At 41.0% G+C, this 21,021-nt stretch overlaps 1 protein-coding gene across 1 annotated transcript; it reads right to left on the minus strand.

Annotated features, from left to right (window-relative positions):
- Window positions 1-12,352: 12,352 nt before the first annotated feature.
- Window positions 12,353-15,085, minus strand: LOC308097713 (E3 ubiquitin-protein ligase TRIM39-like). Its single transcript, XM_080445686.1, has one exon. The coding sequence runs from the start codon at window positions 14,794-14,796 to the stop codon at window positions 13,399-13,401; it is 1,398 nt and encodes a 465-aa protein (XP_080301812.1). The 5' UTR covers window positions 14,797-15,085; the 3' UTR covers window positions 12,353-13,398.
- Window positions 15,086-21,021: the final 5,936 nt, after the last annotated feature.

Genomic DNA, 21,021 nt, shown 5'->3' on the forward strand with positions numbered 1-21,021 from the left:
ATCTATCCATGAATTCAAGTCTCCATGGGGTGAATGATCGATAGGGAAAAAAAGTAATTTTGGGGGTGAACTATCCCTTTAACTCTTACTTTGAGGAAAATAGATGATATACAAGCTCACAACGCATTGTGAACTTGTAGATGGGCTCTTTTCGGTGCGAGACACCAGCGTGTCAACTAAATCAGTCGATATGCTATACTATCACTTCATCTTCCTCCGCAGAGGGTCATCAACAACAATCAGATATTAAACTGATAAGAACAGATTCTACACTTTGATCTTTAGCCAAAAGGCAGAGGAGAGTGGAGGCTCAACGATGTGCCACTCACCGGTGTCCATTCTAGCAAGATTGGGCCCCTTGGATGGAGATGGAAAGTAAATACATTGTACAATCTTTTTTTATATACAGTGTGATGGATAGGGCACAGTGTGTGTTAAATGAGGTGCTCTCCATTTTCTTTCTGTCACAGCAGTGAGTGTTGGGCCGGCTCCACTTCTCAGAGGATCCGAGATCTCTTGCTGGCCAGCGACCCATGCTGAAAGAAAGAAGAGACACATTCAATCTGGGAAAGCATCGGTGTCATTTTTGAGTTTAGAGCAGGGGTCTTCAACAGGGGGTCCGGGACCCCTAGGGGGTCCTCAGAGCTACTATAAGAGGTCCGCCAAATCTTTGTGTGATAGGATTTAGTTTTTTTTACATTAATCACTTGAACCCTAGAATTCCTTTTCTGAGGGGAACATTAGCCGATCTACAAGCTTGTAGATCGGCTATTTTTGGCAAAGAGGCTATAGGTGTAGAGGGAAAAAATAGCAGACTAAGTAAAAAAAAAACTTTAATCTGAAACACAATTTTATACAATATAGAGTAGGGGGTCTCTGCTTCATCTCTCTCTCAGCTAGGGGGTCCTTGGCCTGAAAACGTTGAAGACCCCTGGTTTAGAGAGAAGAGAGAGATAGTGAGATAAGAGAGAAAAGACAGACAGACAGACAGACAGAGGTTCTCAAAGTGGGGTCACAGCAGGGTTTCCGGCAGACTATTTCTGCCTCGCCGCCCCGCTGAGGCAGACATGTTTAGCGCCGAGCCAAAAGTTTCTGGTGAAAATGATGCAATTTTGCACAATGCACACGCGCACGGCTCAGGAATGTGCGTTTGCAGCGCCACAGAACAAATCTAAATAATGTAGCGCACGTTAGTTAACAAAAGGACTGGGCTCAAATCTGTCTTCATTTTAGTTCACGAAAAAAGAGACGAAATATTTGATATTGTTTTCTTCTCATCTTTCCTGTGATACGCAGCGCTCTGTTTATAAACAGCTGCTGCTGACGTGCAGCGGCACACACACACACACACACACACACACACACACACACACACACACACACACAGTTGAATGGACAGTTATGCTGCGCTCACAGCAGCTACAAAAGTTACAAATCCAAATGACTGAAATCAGGTGGGGCGACTTAGAACTTTAATCCATGTGCAGCCCTGGAAACATCCACATTTTTCAGACCGAGGTGCAAAACAAACAGAGGATGAGTGTGTTAGTTTCTACGGCCTACCTTAGCCTGCTTGTAGAAGTGGGGAGCCAGTTCAACCAACCAGGATGATTCAACCGCAGTCACGTCACGCATGTAGTACTTTGAAGTCTGAACCACTTCATTGAAGATAACCCTGGAGAAGGACAGAATGTGATAGATTTAATTTGATTAATAATCATATCGTCACTGTCAGGTGCAAACCTATCTCTGTACTGCTACTTTTTTATTTTCTTTAATAAAAAGAACAAAAACATTGCTAGAATATACAGTATGTGTATTGTATGAATGAATTTATCGTTCCCCGCTTTCCTAGGGAGAGCGGGGAACATAGGACCTAACCTAAACCTAACCCGAACCCTAACCTTAGTGGGGGAACATAGGACCTAACCTAAACCTAACCTTAACCCTAACCTTAGTGGGGGAACATAGAACCCGGGGAACATAGGGATGACCCCATATATACAGTGGTGGAAAGTGACTAAGTACATTTACTTAAGTACTGTACTTAAGTACAATTTTGAGGTGTTTGTACTTCCAATTTCCAATACTTTTACGCCACTACATCTCAGAGGCAAATATTGTACTTTTACTCCAATACAATTATTTGAAAACTTTAGTTACTAGTTACTTTGCAGATATACATTATTGTATTATAAAACATACAGTAACCACTTCAGCCCTATTTTATACATAACAACGCGTCGCAACGCGTTGTGAGCTTGTAGATCTGCTATTTTCAAACATTTTAGTACATTTACTTTTGGTACTTTAAGTACATTTTGATGCCAATACTTTTGTACTTTTACTCAAGTAAATTTAGAATTCTGGACTTTTACTTGTAACGGAATATGTCTATATTGCAGTATTGAAACTTTTTGTAAGTGCTGCTATTAAAATGCAAACTATAAAAATACTAAAATTGCTAAAATACAGAAAATGAATGGTCATTAAGTTCATAAAGTTTAATTCCTAATTTCATGATATAAATACATATTTTGGGTCATAATTGATTTCATGTAAAGTTAAAAATGTAAAAACATAATGTGATTAAAAGTTCTGGGGCGGAACAAAAGTTCCCTGTCTGTCAGTAGCACCCCCGGACCATTATTGATTGACACATGATTGCATGTCATTACTGACAGGTGGTGCAAACAAACCTGGTCGACTAAGCTCTGTAAAAACTTGCAGTTTGTGATTTCATGCTGCTAAGGTTATTAAAAGACGTCTGAAACGATAGACAGACGGTCAAAAGACATTCTAAAGACATTAAGCAACTCCACAACGAAGAACCTCTTTTCCACAACAAGCGGCCAACGAGGTATTTTATGTTTGATCTCACTTTGATGTTACCGTTGTGGTTAACCTGCGCGTTGCGCATTTCTACAGTCATTGTATTTTCATTTATGTATGCTTTGGGCTATATGTTGTTATTTACCGTGCAAGTTATTGATTATTGTTTATTATTTTTGTGTGTGAACATGTAGTTCTCACGGCATGACTGAGGGATGAGGAGAATGCCTGAAGCAATAAATGCCCGTTCATAAAGAACCCGACCTGTGTCATCATTGTTGTGCGAGGAGCTACAGTGAGAACTCGACTGCTCATCACAGCACGGGTAGGCGAGACGACGAGACCACCGCGGATGACGACGCGACCACCGCGGGTGCGACGCAACGAACGTCCAGCATTAAGAGAAGCAAGCCCTCAAAGTAGGTGTTGGCATAGCCACTGCAAGCAACGGTGATAGACTGTGTTGAAAGCGCAACGTTTCAAGCTATAGCCAAGAAGTTCTCTACCACAATCCTCAAGTTAAGGTGGTCTGAGAAGCGGTTAAACTTGGACATTGCAACACAAGGACTCAGATCTATTAACCCTGCTTATTGAGCTTAACCTGCACGTTTGGGGATAATTCGATGTGCTGGTATTTGCAATTGTTACATTTATAAGGTTAACAAGAAGAAAGAAGAAAGTCACATAAGCAAGTGAACAGGGTTTTGTAAAGAAATAAGAAAACAAAAAAGGTTGAAATTAAGATTGTAATTTTGTGTTTTACCAAACTAAAAGGTTTAAAGTATAAAGTCATTTTGTATTTCATGATAAGAAGTTAAAGGATAATTCATTTTGTGTTTATTCAAAACAAAGGTTTAAAAGACAACTCATTTGGTTTTACACCTAAAAATAAGAAGGTTAAAGGAGAACTAATGTGTTTTGTTTTTTGTTTGTTTTTTGTTTCATGAAAGTAACCAAGGTTAAAGGACAACTCCACTGTTGTAAAAATATTTCCTTATTTTTAGAATAAGTGATTTAAGGTATTTCTAAGCATAGTTTATCTGCACTTAAGGTTAATTCTTGCATTTTTGCCAAGGTTATTTCTTATTTTGGTTCTAAATTGAAGTTAACTTTAAAGGCTACCTAAGTTTCACACATACAGTACTCTACACAGTACACACAGTTTACACGCACTACTAAGAACACAATTTAAGCTAATTATTTATACACATTCTATGCCATACAAATTCATTCAACATGTCTGACCCAAGCACCGAAACCGGCCAGGAAAACGCCAATCCACCTGTGCAACCCCAGGTTACAGAAAATGTCAATGCATCTACTCTATCTGAGGCTACAGCCACTGAATCAGAACAAGTGGAGACACTACGAAGAAGTGAAAGAAATCGAACCCTGACAGAAAAGGGAAGAGAACTTGAAGAAGAAAAGCTAAAAGGTGTACAACGTAGATACAGAATGACTTTCGAAAAGTGGAAGTATCATGTAAAAGTAAGCAAGGAAACATTGGCTGTTGAGGCCCCCGAAGAAGAATTAAAGGCACTGATTCAGAACATGGAGATCATCCATTCTGAGGTAACGTCCATTTATGAAGAATTACGTCGACTGCAAACCCCTGAGCCAGACATACGGCGTACGGTAGACACCTGTGTGTCTCTTTCAGAATTCATTGTTAAGAAGGCAACAAAGAAACTTCAAGGGCATACGTCAGAAGAAGAGGAAGATCCATGGCCTGACGTTGGTTCAATCCTAGACTCAACAGGTTCCTGGCTAAAGTCACCATCTCATAAGTCAAGTTGTACTTCTACCGCCTCAAGCAACACAGTCAAAAGAAATGAGGCTGCAGCTGAAGCCGCTGCATCCCAAGAAGTTCTGGTAGTGTTGGAAGAACAAGAGAGGGAAACAAGAGAACTTCTAAGGCTACAAGCTGAGAAGCTAGCCAGACAACAATCAATGGAGGCCGAACATCTAAGGCTACAGGCTGAAGAAAAGGATCGACTGGCGCAATTTGAAGCCGAGAAGCTAGCCAGACAACAAGCGATGGATTCTGAGACACTGGCCAGAGAAGCCGAGAAGCTAGCCAGACAACAAGCAATGGAAGCCGAGACGCTGGCCAGAGAACAAGTGATAAAAGAAAGGCAACGAAAGATTGAACGCTTAGACGAAATGAAGAAGTTGAATGCTGCACAAGCTCGAGTGAGAGTCTATGACCTAACCGAAGGAAACACTCTCAATGCCCCAAACCTCCCATCCACTTACCAACCTCTTCCAGTCCCAACACACACCCTCAATATTTCAAGCCCTCCATTCATTCCCCAATCTCCGCCATTTACAGCACAAGCCATACACGCCTCAACCCCCTCATTCATTCCTCAAGCCCTACCAGTTACGACGCAAGTTCCCCACCTCTCTAACCCCTCATTCATTCCTCAATCCCTAACAGTTACGACGCAAGCTCCACACCTCTCTAATCCCTCATTCATTCCTCAAGCCCTACCAGTTACGATGCAAGTTCCCCACCTCTCAAACCCCTCATTCATTCCTCAATCCCTACCAGTTACGATGCAAGTTCCCCACCTCTCAAACCCCTCATTCATTCCTCAATCCCTACCAGTTACAATGCAAGCTCCCCACCTCTCAAGCCCCTCATTCATTCCTCAATCCGTACCAGTTATAATACAAGTTCCCTACGACTCCAGCCCCTCATTCATTCCTCAATATCAACAAGTCACAAGTCTAGCCCCAAGTCCCCAAAGTCTACCTCAAGCTGCAACAAGCGCAACGCCCCTGCCCCACACCCTTGATTTCGTCAGTGTGCTAGCAGAAGCTATAAGTACTAATCGTCTTCCAGCTCCAGAGCCCACAGTATTCACTGGAGATCCTTTGAGATACAAAGAATGGCAATTATCTTTCAGAACATTAATAGACAAGAAGAACATTTCAAAGGAAGAGAAATTGTACTATTTGAGAAAGTACGTAGGTGGCACTGCAAAGAAAGCAGTTGAAGGTTTCTTCCTACTAGGTACAGAAGAAGCATATGACACAGCCTGGCAGCTGTTAGAAGAACGGTTTGGAAACCTATTCCTGATTGGGAAGTCCTTCACAGACAAGCTGCATGCTTGGCCAAAAATAAGCGTTAAAGATGGCCAGGAGCTAAGAGAATTGTCTGACTTCCTCAAGGGCTGCCAAGCCGCAATGCCCCACATTAAGACGTTGGAAATCCTCAATCACTTTAATGAGAATCAAAACCTTCTGCGGAAATTACCAGACTGGTTGGCATCCAGATGGAACCGCAGAGCCATGAAATACAGACAAGTAAACGCTGAGTACTATCCACCATTCAAAGAATTTGTAGACTTCCTGGCAGAAGAAGCAGACCTTGCTTGTGATCCTGTATGCTCAATGCAAGCACTCAGGAATACTGAAGGTGAGACACCAAGACAACCACGAAGCCAACCCATTCAAGCAAAGACATTGGCCACAAACACAACACGGAGTGATACCCTGTCATGCATGCTCTGCGAAAGACCAGGACATGACCTTGCAAAGTGCAGAAAGTTCCAAGAAAAGACAGTTCAAGATCGTGTTAAGTTTGTGCAAGCAGAGAAGCTTTGCTTTGGATGTTTGAAGACTGGTCATCGCTCAAATGTGTGTGATGACAAGAGCACATGTGAAAAATGTCAGAGGAGCCACCCGACATGTTTGCATGATGACAAGTTCAGTGAACGACAAAGCTCTAGACCTCCAAGAGGAGCCAACTCAAATGATGAGGCAGACACCACAGAGATAATTGTAAATGCAACTGCCAATAGAGTCATACAAGAAGGTCTAAATACACACGTGTCCTCAATCATACCAGTCTGGGTCTCATCCATGAAACAGCCAGATCAAGAAGTTCTTGTCTACGCGCTCTTGGACACGCAGAGCGATACGACGTTCATCCTTGATGAAGTGGCCCAAGGTTTAAACGCAAACAAAGAGAATGTCAAGATGCGACTATCCACAATGTCTGCAAGGTCAACAGTCAAACACTGTCAGAAGTTGACCAATCTACAAGTGAGAGGTTACAACTTGGAAAAAAGGATTCCATTGACACCAGTTTACTCACAAGAGTTAATTCCAGCAGACAGGTCGCACATTCCAACTTCGGAAACTGCTCTAAGGTGGCCTCATCTGGAACAATTGGTGGAGAAGATTCCACCACTGTTGGACTGCAAAATAGGCCTACTGATCGGCTACAACTGTCAACAAGCCCTCCTACCAAGAGAGATCCTGTCAGGTGAAGATGGTCATCCATATGCAAAGCGGACCGATCTCGGCTGGAGCATCGTCGGCTGCTCACATCCGGTGGACGACTGCAGTGATGTAGTGGGAACCAGTCACAGCATCATAGTGCAACAAGTGACACCTGCTGTGCAGCCATCGGTTGAGATAAAGACAGAAGTGCATAAAGTGTGCAAAGTTCAAGTTAAAAGGATCAAATTGACAGATGTTAAACAATACACAGTTCAGTCAAAGGAGTCTAACCAGCTGGAGCGACCTGACTGTCCTGTGCAGCAGAATCTTCCACATGGAAAGAAGATGGTGGGAGAACTAGAAACGACCAACCCTGTGCTTTGCACAGCCCATGTCGACAATGTAAAGCTAAAGAAAGTGAATTCAGTGGTGAACCACTTAAAGAAATTCTCCAACTGGACCAGGGCAGTGAGGCCTGTCGCCAGGCTCAAGACATTGAGCCACTACGTGAAACATCCCACAATTCTACCCCCACATGGACAGTTCCACAAAGAAGACCTCCACCTAAACAAGAGTTCGAGAAGAGTGCACTTCCTAGCCAGTGAATTCTGGCCAAGATGGAAGAATGGATACCCCAGTGCAGATGGCATGGTGCAAAAGATCAAACCACTGATCAGTGACACCACACTTAGAATAAGGCACACCACACACAAGGCCAACTTGGTCACATACATACACACTTAAAGCACGTAATCATACTTAAGGTCACACTCACTCAAGTTCGAAATATTTGTTTGTTTTTCATAATTTTGATTGCAAAAAATCCCACGTTTGTAATTACGAGTGATTTGGTGGGAGTGTAAGTGCTGCTATTAAAATGCAAACTATAAAAATACTAAAATTGCTAAAATACAGAAAATGAATGGTCATTAAGTTCATAAAGTTTAATTCCTAATTTCATGATATAAATACATATTTTGGGTCATAATTGATTTCATGTAAAGTTAAAAATGTAAAAACATAATGTGATTAAAAGTTCTGGAGCGGAACAAAGGTTCCCTGTCTGTCAGTAGCACCCCCGGACCATTATTGATTGACACATGATTGCATGTCATTACTGACAGGTGGTGCAAACAAACCTGGTCGACTAAGCTCTGTAAAAACTTGCAGTTTGTGATTTCATGCTGCTAAGGTTATTAAAAGACGTCTGAAACGATAGACAGACGGTCAAAAGACATTCTAAAGACATTAAGCAACTCCACAACGAAGAACCTCTTTTCCACAACAAGCGGCCAACGAGGTATTTTATGTTTGATCTCACTTTGATGTTACCGTTGTGGTTAACCTGCGCGTTGCGCATTTCTACAGTCATTGTATTTTCATTTATGTATGCTTTGGGCTATATGTTGTTATTTACCGTGCAAGTTATTGATTATTGTTTATTATTTTTGTGTGTGAACATGTAGTTCTCACGGCATGACTGAGGGATGAGGAGAATGCCTGAAGCAATAAATGCCCGTTCATAAAGAACCCGACCTGTGTCATCATTGTTGTGCGAGGAGCTACACTTTTACCTAAGTAAAGAATTTGAGTACTTACCACCACGTGTATGAATGAATTTATCAATGATATATATGGACAGACTTAACGTACCATTTTGGAGGCGTCTCCCCAAACAGCACAGAGTTGGGGTGGATGAGAAGCTCACGGTCGTCACGTAGAGTCCTTAGAGGGAGAGGCAGTGGGTTATTATTATCATTGTGATCGCTTAAATCAGACATCAAGCTCGCCATGCCTTAGTTTAAGGGTTCCCAAACTTTTCAGGGCGTGACCCCCCCAAAATAATAATAATATTTGAACTGGGGACCCCCCACCCTGACAAGCACTTGGAATTGTATAGGAGTTGAGGCATTTACATTTAGTTTGACTCGGTTCCACAGATAAATATTGTGAAAATAGTCGCTCAAAAATTAAGTCATTAAATTGTAACTTTAGAAATGTGCAGATATACCCTGTACAGTTATACTGTATGTTGGTTTGTTTACTGTTAAGTGAGAAAACAATGTTGCACATTAAGCTAATCATCTGAGGACCCCCCAAAATAATTTGGGTCCCGACCCCCAGTTTGGGAACCACTGCCACCAGTTAGGAAACAACACAAAAACATAACAAAGTGCCACGACAGATACGCCCGAGTGTGTGTTTGGTGATGACTGACACAACAGGTGTGCCGTCTATCTCTGACTCAGGCCATGTGTGACTGCTTAAATCAGCCATCATCCCATCTGAGAAATAGTTTCATATTGTACGTTTGACACATAAAAATCATTTCTCTTCCTTTCTCCATGGTCGGTCTCTCACCTGTAGCATCCTGAATGGTGAATGCGGGCCGCGTTGGCAAAGAACCCGACAGCAATGCACTTCAGGATCACATCAGGGTCACCTGGACAGCAACACAACGGCAGGAAAAATTAATTCAACGCCTTCAACTCCACATGATACTGTATGATGGTACTGGCACCACATGACACACATGCAGACACACACACACACACACACACACACACACACACATACCTTCACTGGTGTTACGCGGCACTTTGAACTTGTTCATGAGCCGACGCAGCTGCTCTCGGACCGTCACGGCTCGCAGGAGACCCTTGTAATTGAGGAAGTGTTCCTGACACCACTGGGAACTCTTCAGGTGCTGAAGACAACAGAGAGAGACATGGGTGCAAGGTTAGCCAATGGAATACAACCACTACAACGACTACTAACCACTGTGTTTCCTGCACTATCTGTACCGAGTGGACCTCTGACATAGACCTACTGCACATATAAACGGAGCAGCTACCTTTAAACACACATAGGCTTTTTAGTATACTATTTAAATAGTTTTAAGAAAAATGCTATTAATTATACCAAAAGTGACGCAGAAAGTTCCCCCCAGAATAGGCATGCTGGGGTTCAAGTGGTTAATGTGGTTAAAGAAAAATGTATTGATATTCAGAGGATTAGACAAAACACAATTATTGTGTATTTTACCTAACACCTTGGTGGTTTCATAAAACATCTGTAACATTTTAAATATTGACCTCTGCTAACATATAAAATGTCATACTGTATGATGTCATAACATATAGATATGTTATTTTATGCAGCTGATCTGAAATCACACGAAATGTGTGGCAGCTCATTTTAACTTTTTTAGTTTCTTTACAGATCTTTCATTAGAACTCATTCATATCTCAGAATTAGAGTGACAGGATATCAAAATGGTTCAATAAAACTATTTGACATTCATCCAAACTCGTTCAGCGATTCTATAATTTATGAGGACGCTTTGTAGAAATAGATTAGAATATAGTATAGTTTATAATAAAATACATGTTAATCTTCCTTCATGCACTCATTATTATGACAGTGCAAAAAGAAAACACTAAATGATGAAAATGTTTGTAATTCACCATTTATGAGACTATCTTTTCAAATACTAAATAATAATGACTCACCAGTGTTACTAAAATATTTCATGCCAACACACCCTGATAAGACTAGACTAGAATCACACATGCAGTCATGAATCATGAAAATCCACTATTGTACACTATAAAACAACCAAGACTTTTTCGATAGTCAGACTTTAATTATGAATGCAGTCACATTACACATTACATCAGAAACACTGTGTCTCCCATCTCATTGAGTGACTATAATATAAACAGTTAACAGGGCATTTCAGTGAGCATGTAGACCATAGTACAGTTAAAACTAGAAAAAGTGCTCCTCGGAGCACAGGTCTCCGCCAGGTCAGGTAGGTTATTGTGGCCTCCTGGTGGCGCTATAATAGGCCAATGTGAAAAGGGTGCCATTTCTTTTTAGGCCTTGCATGACACTGCATTCATGATTTGAGGCATTTTGTTAAAAAATTGTGGTTTGCTAAATTAGACCTGCTGGTGGCGCTATAACAGGCCAATGTTAAAAGGGTAGCATTTGTTCCTCAACATAGTGTGAATGTGCGTGCAAGGTTTGACCAATCGGGCTCTGCGTTCATGATTTGCGGCATTTTGTTCAAAACAAGCCACTACTGCAAACTTTAGATGTGAATCTTAGCCAATCAGGATGGAATATAAAAAATGAAACAGATCCGGCTTGATCACATGACTATAGAGATCATGTGTACCGATTTGCGTGAAATTTGGATAAAATCGGAAGGAGTAATATAAAGAAATATGTTTTACATAAGTCGGCCTCCTGGTGGCGCTATAAAGGCAAAAGTGAAAAATGCAGGGTAAAGGTTTTTCCTTGACCTCTAGGGAGTGCGCATACAGAGTTTGACACAGATCGGTGCAGTTATAGGTAAAAACACAAATGGGCCTGTTATAGCGCCACCATGAGGCTGATTTGAAAATTTTTAAGTGGTATTTCTTCCTCGGCCTAATGGGAATGTGCGTGCAAAATGTCATGGAAATTGCATGCTGTGTTCATGATTTGAGGCATTTTGTTCAAAACGGAGCACTTCTACAAACTTTGGAAGCCATTTTTAGCCAATCAAGATGGAATCTGAAAAATCTGAAAGACTAGTTTTGTTTAATGACTATAGAGATACTGTGTACCGATTTGCATGATTTTTGGGCAACATCTGTAGGAGTACTGTCAAAAAATATGTTTTGCACAAAGCGGCCTTCTGGTGGCGCTATAACAGGCCTATGTGAAAAATGTAGGGAGTGTGTGTGCACAGTTTGGCTGCGATCAAGCCAACGGTGCCGGAGATTAGCTGTACACAAAATGACAGAATGACACACGGACACACACACGGACGGACACACGGACGGACACACACACGGAGGGACGGACAGGGGGTAAAACATACTCTCTCGCCATGCCTTTCGGCCTGGCGGAGACAACAACTCAACAGGATGGCTCTCTGTCATTTTAGTTGAGTGTCTTGTTTTCCTGTTCATTTCCATCCTTCTCCTTATCTATCCCTTTAAGTGTATTCATACATTTCACTCCAGTTATTTATTTATCCTTCACATTCTTTTCTACAGCAGGACAGGATATCAGTATGTAAATCAGTCATTTTCATTAGTAGGATCAACGTTTTTAACCACATGTTTGTGTTATTGTTCTGGGTATAATTACATGAAAAGAATGGAAAAAAGAAAATACAGAATTGGTACATTAGTCTGATACATTATACAGTAAAACTACAGATGCTACACAAATCAGAATATACATTACATTATTATATGTTTCAGTGTTGAACAAGGTGTGTAAAATGAATTTTAAATCTCCAAATAGGTGTAGCCACCAGTTCCAAACACATTCATTCATGGGTCTGGTGCAAATGTGGCCATACATCAACAAACTAGATGGATATGTTTAATGACGCTATTGAAACCCATAAATGTCCCCTTAAATTGAACAGTAGGGTGATGGCATTGCTGAAGAAGGCCATGACCTGGGACAGATTTGACCATAAATGATTTTTAGGATATGTCCTTTTTCACACCTACAAACAAACAGGTGCGTCGGGGTATGAATGCTGAATATGGAAGAGAGCGGGAGTCCCGCACACCGTCTTCACTTATAAAGAGGTTTTTATTTAGGATGCAACGTTTCGGCTGCTTGGACCTTCATCAGGCATAAAAGTAAATGATTGAAATGTCTTATTGTCATAAAATCTGTTAGTTATCTTTAACTGACAGGGTTTTTCAAAAACCTTTGTCAGAAACTGTCAAAGGACAAATTTCCGCTTTGCAGTTATATTTATCATTTTGATAATTTAACTCTGAACATAAAATATTATAATAATAATCATTGATAACAAACAATCATTACCATTATTAATTATAAACATTACATAAGTTTTAGCATTACTATTATTATTGATAATAGACAGGTGATAATAGGATTTATAATTATTGGTTATGGTTATTAACTAAAAACTGTAGATATTATTCATAACAACATAATCATCCCATCATATGAACATGTTGATGACATCACAGATCAGAGACTAGTGTTACTTTAGACACTTGATTGTCATCCATAGACACAACACATCATATGGTCTCTGTCGGGTGGAAACCTCATACAGTATGTTCCAAAACTGTTACTTTTCAGGATTTAAATAAGCATAATTTTTTGATGCTTTTGTGTGACGCTGTAGAATGATCAAGTACAAGTAGGGCGTTCATTTACGAAAAAAATGTGTTTAATATGGAGATAAGAGGTTTCTGCCCGACAGCGACAAATAGACACTATACTAGTAGTAATGTTCCTTTACTTCCCCTTTAAAGTACTTCTTACCACCCATCATCATCATGTCTAACTATCCAGAGTTACACTGACCTTCCCTGGTAACATCTTCAGAGGGACAGTATGACCATTGAAAATGTATGGAAAGAGTGTGTCAGTGAAAGTGTGTGTGAAGGTGTGTATGTGTGTGTTAGTATCAGGATCAGAGAAGGACAGCTTTCCTTCATTCCAGTCCAGCTGGACTCTGATCCTCTGAGGTTTCTGCTTCACTGAGAGATCAGTGGTTGACCCTGGTGAGGAGCGTGCTGTGTATTTACCTATATCTAACCCTATTCCCCATATTTGACCCAACCTGTCTCCCTTCCTCTGAGTGGACTCTGCTAACACACCTACTACCCAGTGTGTATTGTCTCCAACCTCAACATCCCAGCTGTGAGTCCCTGAGTTAAAGCCCTCAGAACCCAGGATGATGGGATAGTGGTCAAACCTCTCTGGATTGTCAGGAAGCTGCTGTTTTCCTCCCCATCTCACTCTGGTCAGATCATCAGACAGGATGTATTGTGGATGGGCAGTGTTGGGGTCCAGAATGACAGGAGAGTAGGAGACAATGTCCTTCATCTTGTCCCAGACTCTGAAGGTCAGGTTGCTCAGGTGTTTGGTCACGTCTATCAGTGCTCCTGAGACCGGCTGTGGGTCCTGCAGTGTGAACTGGACTCTTTGCATTGTGGTCTTGTAGTTTTGCAGGAATGAGACGTGTTCAGCTCTCAGCTCCTCCTCTATGGCTCTGATTGTGTTTGAAAGAGTTGATATGTCTCTGTTCAGACCCTCAATCTTCTCCTTCATCATCTGACTCTTCTTCGACTCTTCCTCCCTCAGTGCAGTGATGCTGGCCTCCTCTTCCTCTTGTAGAAACTGATGCATCTTCTTAAACTGTTCCTTCATCTGCCTCTCTGTGTGCTGAGTCTGGAACTGAATGTGTGCTGCTGTTTGATCATAGTTTGTTTTAACTTTATTAAAGACCTCCAGTTTCTCCTGTAAAGGCTTCAGTGATTTCTGAACTTCCTCCTTGTGATCAAGTGCAGCTTCATCGATGGGTCTGAATCTGTGGTCGTTGTGTTTTTTTGAATCTCGACACACAACACACACTGGCTGTTGACATCTCAGACAGAACAGTTTCAGTTTCTCAACATGCAGACTGCAGAGATTCTCAGATCCTGTCGAAGCTCTCTTATGTCTCTCCTGTATGAAGGCCTCACACACGTTCTTCAGAGCCAGGTTTCTGGGTGGATCCACTGAATGTCTCTCCTTACAAACTGGACATTCCTTTATTACCTTCTCTCTCCACCATCTCTGCAGACAGGCTTTACAGAAGCTGTGGCTACAGGACAGGACAACAGGATCTTTAAAGATGTCACGACACACGGGACAGGAATAATCCTCTTCAGGGCGAGACAACCTGGAAGCCATTTGGTCTCCGAGTGAAGCTACTAACACTCTGTTCAAGCAAGGAAATCAGCCAGTCAGTCGTGGTAACACTCCCTCCTCTAGAATGTTCCCTGAAGTTTACTTTCACTTTGAATCGTGGTTCTTGTTAAAGTCCATTCAGCTGACAGAGTCAGCAGCAGGTTCAAGTGGTCTGGGTCAGTATTCTCTCCTGTTGCTGTGGACAGACAGTCTGTCCTCCCTCACTGGAAGTTGTGTTTGATCTGAAGGTAAATCATATTGTCCGTCTCTTTGCGTGTGAAGAGGCAGAATAACAACCTCTCTGTTTCCTGGTTTCTCTCAGATGAGTCATGAGTCTGGTAGGAGTGGCGCTATGACACGCACGCGCACACACACACACACACACACACACACACACACACACACACACACACACACACACACACACGTCAGAGTTTCTATCATAAATAATTGTCATAAAATCCTATCAAGACATTATAATACATTTATGTTCCAAGTAAGTAAGTAACTTATCTGAGCAAATAAGAGTTGCGCAACCCAGGTCTGTTCACTGTTCAGTGGGAGGAATGGACGTGGCTTCGAGCGAAAATATTAAGTATAGAATCAAATAAAAAACTAATAGGCTATCATATCATATCACTGCCTTCATGATTAAGATTAATGGAAATAACACAATGTAGAAATACTCTGTTAAAAGTAAAAGTCTGGTATTCAAAATTAACTTGAGTAAAAGTACAAAAGTATTGGCATCAAAATATACTTAAAGTACCAAAAGTAAAAGTACTCATTATGCATAATGTCAGAAAGTTGCAGAAAAAAACTTTTGAAAATAGCAGATCTACAGGACAACTACCGCCCATTGGGAACTTCCGATAGAATCGGCCACAGACGGCATTAAAACACTTCTTTATTGAAAGATATGGATTATTACATTAAACTACTACCCCGTAGCGAGAGTTAACATTTGGAGCGTGGGGGTAAGCACCTTTATTTTCAATGTGTACATGTTTGGAGTGTCTACGGGGCAGCATAGTGCAGAAAGTCCCTGCGTCCATGGAGCGTGAACCCTACAGCTCTCGTAGATTGAAAACGTCAGAATCATAAATACGTCTACCAGGGTTGTATACTACAGCTAGACCAGACCTGTTCAGTGGGAGGACGGGTGGCTTCGAGCGAAAATATTAAGTACAGAATCAAATAAAAAACCAACATCACTGACTTCATGATTAAGATTAATGGAAATATAACTTAAAGAAAACCAAACAAATCTTAAACTGACCTCTTGTTGGCGCTGAAGTAAAAGCCGCTGGTCCTCCTGGAGTCCTGATCGGTCTCAAGGTTGCATCATTCACACACCTGGAGATGATACTTTTTTTTTTAAAGTGGCGCGAATCTGAGAAAGAAGTTCTCTGGTCCTATCCAGTGGTGGGAAAAGTACTCACATTTGTTACTTAAGTAAAAGTATCAATACCGCAATGTGGATATAGGCCTACACCCTGTTACAAGTAGATCGGTTCCGTATTCAAAATGCACTCGAGTAAAAGTACAAAAGTATCAGCATCAAAATATGCTTAAAGTACCAAATGTAAGATTAATCATTGTGCAAAATGTCCCATTTCACAAGTTCAATATGTATACAAATATTTTGAAAATAGCAGATCTACAAGCTTTCTCACAACACATGTGATTTGTAATAATAATCCAAATCTACAAAGTAACTATACTTAACGTTTTCAAATAATTGTAGTGGAGTAAAAAGTACAATATTTGCCTCTGAGATGTAGTGGAGTAGAAGTAAAAGTATTGAAATTTGGAAATACTCCAGTAAAGTAAAAAATACCTAAAGAATTCTGCTTAAGTACAGTACTTGAGTAGGCCTAACTTGAGTAGGTACTTAGTTACTTTCCATCACTGGTCCTATCAGACAGTATAGTAGCCTACTGTACTACTAGAAGGCCTACTGTCCCTATGGCAGTGGTTCTCAAACTTTTTCAAGCCAGGCAAGGACCCCAAAAATTGATATGTATTTGGCCTCGGACCCCCATCTGAAAAGGTTTTGTGCCAGGGACCCCCAGAAAAGATGTAGATCTTCTATTTTTGAATAGCCAATGGATAAAGTGATTAAAATGATTGAGATTCTATATTAACTACGTTTGCTGGGGACCACTGTTGGTCCCTCCACTGGAGGAAATAGTCCTTTCTTGTTTACCACAGTATTGTCTATTTTATTTTGAATTTGAACATAATGATCGCATTGTATTTTAATTAGTGTGTAGTAGATGATGTCCATGTTTCAAGCTCACAATGGTTTAAAATAACTATTTCTCTTAAACTCAAAAGGATGATGTGTGGGAACTCTCAAAAAGTTCCAAGTTCCAATTTGAGTTAAAGGGTTAGGTATAATAGCCTATTATTACAAGCTAGATTTATATGTACACATAGGCCATTGCATTAAATAAGTCCTAAATTAAATCTAGAGACACACACACACACACACACACACACACACACACACACACACACACACACACACACACACACACACACACACACACACACACACACACACACACACACACACACACACACAGTTATGTATCATTGAAGTAGACAGCTGCACTGGTAAGTGGATCCTCAGCCAGCTTGAGTTAGCTACAAGCAGGTTCGATGGCAGGTGTCTAAATCACTACACCACCTTCCATGAACATTTCACATTCATTTTAATAACATGGGACATATAAACCGACTTTTGTCAACGACACAACAACCCTATACTCCTACCATAATCATCATTACATAAACTGATAGCTACTATTACTCTGAGCATATTTTATCATATGCCTAAGAACACGTGGTGTGTGTGTGTGTGTGTGTGTGTGTGTGTGTGTGTGTGTGTGTGTGTGTGTGTGTGTGTGTGTGTGTGTACATGGATGTTGGAACCAACATCATAGACCAGGGGTCCTCAACATTTTTCAGGCCAAGGACCACTTAGCTGAGAGAGATGAAGCAGGGACCCCCACTACATATTGTATACAATTGTGTTGCGGGAACTTGCGGATTAAACCTTTTCATAGATTTCATACTCAGCTTCATAGACTATCATCAGTGTCGTGTAAATGCATGTTTTGTTATGTTTATTTTAGACATTTAACCACTTAAACATTCAATGCTTAGTAAACTTGACCTTTGGCTCTGTACTTGGTTTGCTCTTTTTTCCCTCTACACCAAACCCTCCAAAAATAGCCGATCTACAAGCTCACATGTGAGCTTGTAGATCGGCTATTTTTGGCTAAAGTTCTCCTCAGAATAGGGATGCTATAGGGTTCAAGTGGTTAATGTAAAATAAAATATATTATATCACACAAAGATTTGGCGGGCCCCATGTAGTAACTCTGAGGAGCCCCCTAGGGGTCCTAAATCCCCTGTTGAAGACCCCTGGCATAGAGAGAAGTACAGACATTTCTAATGATAGGGCTTTAGCAGTGAAAATACAAAGTATAAAACTCCTCCAAATAGTCATCATGATACAGAGGAGTAAATTCCCATTTATGATTAAACACTGCCACCTTCTGGTAAAAATAACACACTACAGGCCTTGAGGAGTGAGTAGTATACTTCACTGGCAGACAATAATAAACATGGATGTATTCAATGTAATAAAGCCAGTGGTTCTCAAACGTTTTCATGTCAAGACCCCCAAATTAACATGTGTTTTGGCTGCGGCGCACCCCATTTTGAAAAGATTGTATGCCAGGGACCCCCAGAAGAGAAGATTTAAAAACAGAATTCTATATTCCAATTTCTTTCATAAATAGCCGATCTATACGAGCTAAAACTTTGAAATGTTGATGCTATAATAACTTATTTAGCCGGGGGAACCCCTGGAACACCTTCAAGGAACCCTGGGGGTTCCCGAATCCCCCACCCCACTTTGAGAACCACTGTAAATAAAGACTATAGGGTCAGTTATTTCAGTGCACGACCATAAGGCTTTATTTGAAGATGTGTGTTTTAGAGATGTCAAGGATTACAGATCTCTTTCCTCGGCGGTTGAGTTAACTACAGTTCTACAGATTGCAGCAGTGTCGTCTGCATACAGAGTCAGGAGTAATCAGCACAAATGGGAGTAAACAATTTCATTTTTTTTGCGGCTACATGTTTGGCTACGTCATTGTTTAGTTTTTTTAAAGCTACAAGGTGATCTTAAAGTGTACCTTAAGAGTACCATTTTAACATGCATGAGTACTTCACTTATAGACTCGACTAATTGGATTGCACTTATTTTTGATGGCGTTAATTTCTCCAGAGTTTGATTACCGTGTTTCACTGATCTGAAGTTAACCTACTGTTATGGAAAACCATGCAGACATAAGTCAATAAAGTTCAGGACAAGTAACCTTTACCGATATGAAAGCAGGTCCTACATATGGATCAAAATGACACCCTTGGTTCAATTGCTCCACTGAGACCTTCTGAAGTTTTCAGACCCAAATACTTGTCCAGATTAACACAATTTACTAAGTATACAAACAAAGGCAAAAGCAGGAATGTAAAATGCATGTTGTCGTCATGGAATGGAAGGGGTTGACACTAAACGGTACGCCCGACTGCCCCGTGGTAAATAAAACGTTCGGGTTTGCTTTCAGATTGCCCGACGGGCAAGTGCATTCCGTCTTCATTAAATATTACTGGCTATTCATGAAGAACAATGCTAACTTTTTACAACTAGCAGTTGCGCTCATTCTGGTATTTCAAAGTGACTGTCACCAGTCGGCAGTTATCGATTGGATTTAACATTTATTAGTTCTACAAGCTATCATTTCATAATGGACAATGTACTTTTCGGGCAAGTAGGCATGACCTTTGGGGCAAGTAGAACATGACCTGTACTTGCCCGACGGGCAAGTGCCTCCGAGACCATAGTGTAAACCCCTCATAATACCAAATATCAAGCGATTATGGCAGTATTAATTAATGAAATGTGCATGCCAATGTGATGTAAGAACCACTGTCATGATTGGCCAAACAGACATGGCTTAAAAACATGAGCACTACTGTTTCATTGTTGCTTCACATCATCATAGGAACAAAATGGCACTTGATTTTTTTGAGTTTTTTCGATTGCACTGCTTTGTATTTGCGCGGTTTATTTGCACATTCCATATGAACATGAAATGTGAAATATCATGGCTAATAGAAAAAAATTGGCACCAAGAGGTAGAAAGGCCACTGCGTTTCGAACTAGTCAGAAGTTAAGTGGCAAGAAAGAGTTATCGGACAAACTGTCCCAAGTCCTTTTTTCACAGTTTCACATCAGCTGTACAATCTTCAAGGTCAAACAAAGAAAACCGCATTACACAGTTTCCACTGCAGCAAAAGTCCTGAAAATGTCTTAAATCTCGGGGGGCCAGAAATGAAAAGGATGTGATCTGATTCGAAGCTTCGCTTCTGTATCCAACAGGTTGATATCGCAAACCAATTAATAAACATAAAGGCACCCAGGCGTTTGGGGTAAAGCAAACTTTAAAACCGAAAGATAAACCACGTTTAAGTCCCTCAAAATATAACATCTTCACTTTCCACTTTGTCTTTAGTTTATTTTCCGAGTTCTGCTGCTGCCAACTGGAATAACAACAAAAATACTACAGCGTTAAAAAAATAAAAATGGAAGCTGAGAACCAGAGGAGGGCTGTGACAGGACAGTCATTCCCTGGATCTCAGCCTTGCTCTGATATGTACACAGGTGGAGGGTCACTACTGTATGGCCAATGCTAGGAATGGACACCGGTGGGGAACATTCTGAACCGATCGCCATTTAAGCCCGATTTAGACTGGGCAGCGCATCGTGTCCCGCACCAAAAGATAGCCGATCTACATGAGTATTCTGTTCATTCAAGTGTAATGTGCAAACAATTTTTACTATCTGACCATTTATTCCAGGTCTTAGCCTGGTAAACCATAGCCTGGCATGGCAAACCATCCCGGTCGCGTGAATTCACATTATCATTGTCTTCTGCAGAGGGGTGGGCGTTTTGCAGAAACCAAAAAGTGGAGGAGCCAATCAACGTCTGCGCTCAGGGCCCTGTGATTGACAGACACTGAATGGCCCCTCAACTTCTCCACACGTCCCAAATAATCACCCGTCTCTCATTGAGTCTACCGGAACCCACTGCTCGTCATCAAATTATTGGCTTAGGAACAAAAAAATATCTATCCATGAATTCAAGT

Source organism: Gymnoscopelus braueri (assembly GCF_963280865.1).
Source record: "Gymnoscopelus braueri genome assembly, chromosome: 12".
In the NCBI taxonomy this organism is placed as follows: Eukaryota; Metazoa; Chordata; class Actinopteri; order Myctophiformes; family Myctophidae; genus Gymnoscopelus; species Gymnoscopelus braueri.